Raw genomic sequence first — 5,283 nt, 5'->3', positions numbered from 1 at the left:
GGATTAACTGTTGGGGAAATAATATTTATAAGGTGACTGGACTAGTGGGCTATGTGGTCTGAGTAATTATGGGCTTACAGATATGGGCCAGCAGTAAAAAGACGAGGAGGTAAAAGAAGAAAAAGAAAGGAAACTACCTAAGATAGCCGCTCTAAAAAATAATAGCCGGCAAAATAAACTCCTTTCATTTTAATTTATGTGAATTTAGTTGCTTTTTATTTTTTACCAAAAAGAAATATCTCTTTTCACATTTGAAACAATTTATTTTTATGCAATGATTTATAGTCACACAAAGTATATGTGCTTTATTTTACACTAAAAATTCAAAAGTCTTTTTTTAAAACTCCGTGCCCAATCAAGTAGGTTTACATAAATTAAAATGGATGGAGTATAATTTTTGTATATTAATGTATAAAATACAAAAAATATACATATTTTATATATAATCAATGTATATCTTTTATATATTGGCTTAGCGAAATTATCTTTAGTTGACCGGTCAAATCTGTAACTTGCCCCAATATTTGACTCCATTATCCGTCAAGTATATACGAAAATTTTTAACTTTTGGTAAAAGCTCATTGCATTTTTGTTAAGGTTTCACGTACAATGTATTACCTTGCATAAACTCCCAAGAAAGATAATAGAAGAAAAATGGGTGAAATTTCTTGGTAACTTTACCATAGGATAATGAAAAATTCATGTCTTTAATCCTATGACAGTTTTTGTAAATATTACCAGCAAATATTGAGAATTATCAGATAATACAACCCTACTCATTAAGAAGGAATTCTTTTTGCTCTGTTTGAGGTATATGAAACGACATGGTGTAAGACAACTACAAAACCTAGAGCCCGTTTGGATTGACTTGTTTTAAGTGCTTTTAAGCTAAAATAACTTTTAAGTCATTTTGTAGTGTTTGAATAAAGTAAAAAAATGCTTTTAAGTACTTGTTTTTAAGCTAAAATGACAAAAACAAGTCAAAAGCAAAAAGTTAGAATTCCTAACTTATGACTTAAAAACTATTTTGGCTTAAAAGTCACTTAAAACAAACCGATCCAAATGGACGCCTAATAATGAATTTATTTGCAATGACATATAGAAGTTTGATATCCATGACTTTTTTAATTTGTCATGGAACATTAGTTTAAAATAGTTTTTAATGATTTTCAAGATTTCACCAATTTTGGCCTTATCAATTAAAGTTGAGTGATTTTGTGGTTAGAATTATTAGTTTGATTATTCTTTTGCACTAATATTGTACATTGAGTGGCCTTTTGTGTAATTAACCCTTACTTTTTTTTTTGTATAATAAAACTAGCCTTAGTCATTTTCGTAAAAATTTATCCATATCTGATGTTTATACTAGACTAATAATAACAGGCATGGATCTTCCACATACTCTTTTATTACCTAATAACTATCGTTAGTTAACTTGTATTTTCACGGCATTTGTTACGTAATCATGACAAAGTACATTAGTTTGACACAAACGTTCGTTTTTTTTGTTGTTAAACTTCCAATTCCTGTTATCTCAAGATCAGATGGCGGTATTGATTACTATTAAATAGTAATAAATAAATAAAAGAGGAAAACAAGCTGTGAGTAAACAGAGGATCATTTGTTGCTATTATCAGTTGGATCATGTACCAACTTATAATTTACAATTCACATATGGTAATGACATTTTGCTTTACCATTTTGATTCATTCAAAATACAACAAAATAACCATATAAAATATCTCCCAAACCATTAGACATCCGGAAAAGAGGAGACCAATCGCCATTAAAATCATCCTCGGAAATCGATAAATATTTAATCCAATTCTGATATCGGGTAGGATTCACCCGCCGCTACACATAGCACATAAGTTAATAATAATATGAATGAGACATGGACTATTCGACCTCTTTTTTCTTTTTTATTTGTGGCTATAGATACACATAAAGTAATCGATTCCATGTATCAGGAACTCCAGGCAAGCACCAATGTATACAATCCGCAAAACGCAAAGGATCAGTTTTCTGTTCATTAGTCAATAATTTGCCATATGATTCACCATAAATTGATGAATGAGCGTCAATTCTGTACTCAGATAATTGTGTGATATTCAGTACAGTAACATGAACTTTCATTCTTTTGATCACACTTGCCACTACTTTCATCATCTCTTTGTTTGAACCAAATCCCCAGTGTCCCTTTTTCATTACCGGTCTTGTCTCATTGTAGCACATGATCCCATTTATGTTGCCCCAATCTTTATTTCTGAATTAATATTATATACGTTTGATAAAATGGCGTTAGTTTAAGTTCCACCAAAATGAATGACGTTACTTTTTAAAAAAAGGCAGACCGACGCACAAAGCATCTCGTATACACATAGGGTACTCCAGGGAATGACCGCAAAGTGTAATATAGACAGTTTACCTTAATTCAAGCATTAGTAGCTGCTTCCTATGTTGCACAGACTCTTCAAAATGCTGCCGCAATAGTGTCGGATCCTCCAAAAATACACTATTTTTGGAGGATCTGACACTCGCCCGACAACATTTTTGGAGAGTCCGAGCAATATATTCTGCTTTCACTACTCAAACCCGTGACCTATAGGTCACACAGAGATAACTTTATGCTCCAAAGCTCTCCTTCAATGAGGTTATTTTAAAGGAAAAAAAAAAGACATATTTACCTTTCGTGGCTAGGAGACATGGTGGTGAAAAAAATACGCGTTTTATTGGAATCAATTGTGGAATCAATCCAATTTGCCCATGTCCGCAAAGCTAGTTTGTAAGAAACTGGTGTGTCTAATTCTTCATAGCCTTCCTCTCCATTTTGAAATTCACCCCATCTGCATTTTAATCAAAAAATATTAAATAGCATTAATCATTAAGGCGTATTTGCAAATTATTATACTTATTTCTTTCTTAAATGAGTAACTAGTAACTATATGCCTTCTTGGATTAGTAAGGCTGGAACTGAAAAAACACTTCTTAGTAGTCTAAAGTGAGTTTTGACCAAAATTCTTTAGTTAAAATGACTAATAAAAAGGATCAGAGAGATTACTAAAGAATTGACAGGGTAAAAATTTACTCACACCCGTTATTTACGCTAAATCAATAAATCCACAACAAGTATTTTAGATGCACTTCTATAACTTAAACCATAGTAATTACTATTGTATGTTGATTTATACCTCAGTATATTACTTAACCATGATTAACTAGTATAGTTTAGTGTAAAATATCAGGTGTGAATAAATTTTCACCGAACTTACAGTGTGTTGATCTTGAGTCGGCCCATCCACCAAACATAAGTATTGAAAACAAGGATATCAACTCCAAGCCAATTTTGGGCACGTTGTGTAATTGAGTCAACTTTAACGATTTTCTGATTTGGATTGAATTTGATATGAAAGTCAGTGTTAGATTCCACCAAGAATGGTGCCCAGTAGAACTCAATGCTGGCGTTGTATTCCTGAAAAGTAAGTGGAGATATTAAGCTGCAGATTTTGGATCTCAGGACTCATATATATATATATATATATTTTAAATGAATTCTTGAAAAGGGCAAGGTCTTTATGTTGACCAGTACGATTTAGTATTTACCTCGGCTTTAAAGACAGAATGCCCACGACTTATTTTTTTCATCGACTTCTGGTCTTCCGGGATTATAGATTCCACCAAGCACACAAAAGATTGCCATTGATTTTTCTGTAGTGAATCACCTACAAACATTAGCCTCTTTCCTTGAAGTTTTATGAGGGCAATCTCAGGATCAAACCTGGTCGAGTCATAGAAGAAAGTACACGTTAATTATTTCACCGTTAATGCAAGAAAGATTTTCATTTCATAATTGAGATTTTTTAGTCATAAGTGTGCATGATATGTTGTGAACCAAACGAGTATCTCATTGTTGCCAAGCGAATTAGTAATGAGTTTATAGGTTGAGTGGGCTCTCCCATATAATAAGCCACTCTTTTGGTTAGATTCTCTGGTTCAGCCTATAATAATTAATATCAGAGCAGGTTGATCAATGGTTAAGGAAACAATTCCAACGACTACTCTGGTAGAGTACTCGGAATGGTAGTCTAGACCCATAAGGGGTGCCAGCCGTGACCAATTGGGACGGCATGCCAGGGGTGTGGCTTGGACTAGAAGGGTGAGAGTCATGACCCCAAAAAGAAAATAAAATTATACCACCCTTGACCAACTTGGCCAGAGGGGTTCAAGCCTGGCGCCTGTCATGATCAACAAAGTCCTCGATCTTCAGATTGGGGCGATTGTTATGAGTCAATTGAGTCTCTCATAAATTACAAAGAAAATTGTTAGTAAATTTATAGGATAGTTGAATATTCCCACCTAATAGACTAGTCTTTGAATTGAACTCCTATGTTCGATCTGTAACATGTATCAAAAATTAAAACAAGAACCAATTTCACATAAATATCCATAATAAAAATACAGAATAGGAATTGACATTTCAATTAGCTTGCTAACCTTGGCAAGACACAGTCATCAGGCTGCCATTCCCAGTATAGATAATCTGAATCGTTTCGGCCATTCTTAACACAAGCATATTCCCTGTCAATATATGAACAAGTCCTGTCCGTATACAATGGCTTAATTGAAGTATTGAACACCCAATTTCCATCAGTATGATTGCATTCATAGCGATCATACTCGTTTAGAGTATTGTTTTCCAATCTTTTTACATCTATTAAGCCAAGAAAATACTTTTAAGTAAGATGATAAAATATATATGAAGTAGTGCAGTTTTGATTTACTAGTATTAAAACAGATGGTTCACCTGTATGAGATTTGTTAGACTTTGTAAAGGTGCATTTTGAACAAGGTTTGAACCTGAGAACAGAGTGATAAGTACTGATTTTGTCAATGTAGAAGAGAGAAATGAAACCTATTGTACATATAATGATTGTGATTATTGGCAAAGATAAATTTCCTCGAGCAGATTTTGTCCATCCCATTGTGAAAGTGAGGAAAAATTTAACTTTGAAATAAGGGAAGGCAGAGTAATTCGAGGGCTTAGGGCTCAATGTACAATATTTATGTAGTTCTGTGTTGAAGGAGCAATACCACCAAAGGATAAAGTTGTGGAGCGGATGAGACTGTTCTTCCCTTAACTAGAGGTCTCGGATTCGAGACATGGGTATGAAAAAATTTATTGTAGGGAGCGCTTCCTCCTGAATGGGGCCCAATGCGGCGCGACACCGGATATAATTGGGCTCCAATGCGGGTACCAGACACTGGGTGGGAAAACCAAAAAAA

General features: G+C 33.8%; 1 protein-coding gene across 1 annotated transcript; it reads right to left on the bottom strand.

Moving 5' to 3' along the window:
• Nucleotides 1–1,653: 1,653 nt before the first annotated feature.
• Nucleotides 1,654–5,011, bottom strand: LOC107813397 (protein trichome birefringence-like 3). Its single transcript, XM_075252699.1, has 6 exons — nt 4,805–5,011; nt 4,495–4,711; nt 3,604–3,778; nt 3,273–3,472; nt 2,688–2,846; nt 1,654–2,266 (listed from the first exon to the last, which is right to left on the bottom strand). Exons 1-6 carry the CDS (start codon nt 4,980–4,982, stop codon nt 1,933–1,935), a joined length of 1,263 nt encoding a protein of 420 aa, XP_075108800.1. The 5' UTR covers nt 4,983–5,011; the 3' UTR covers nt 1,654–1,932.
• Between the last annotated feature and the right edge of the window lie 272 nt (nt 5,012–5,283).

Source organism: Nicotiana tabacum, chromosome 5 (assembly GCF_000715075.1).
Source record: "Nicotiana tabacum cultivar K326 chromosome 5, ASM71507v2, whole genome shotgun sequence".
NCBI lineage: Eukaryota > Viridiplantae > Streptophyta > Magnoliopsida > Solanales > Solanaceae > Nicotiana > Nicotiana tabacum.
This window is presented reverse-complemented; position numbering and strand designations above follow the sequence as displayed.

Bases quoted from the DNA above. Each gene is read 5' to 3' on its own strand.
- LOC107813397 (XM_075252699.1), bottom strand. From the start codon at position 4,982: ATGGGATGGACAAAATCTGCTCGAGGAAATTTATCTTTGCCAATAATC. The intron at 3,779-4,494 runs GTTAGCAAGCTA...TGACTCGACCAG, and splicing joins GATGACTGTGTCTTGCCAAG to GTTTGATCCTGAGATTGCCC. The intron at 2,267-2,687 runs GTAAATATGTCT...ATATTAATTCAG, and splicing joins ATGTCTCCTAGCCACGAAAG to AAATAAAGATTGGGGCAACA.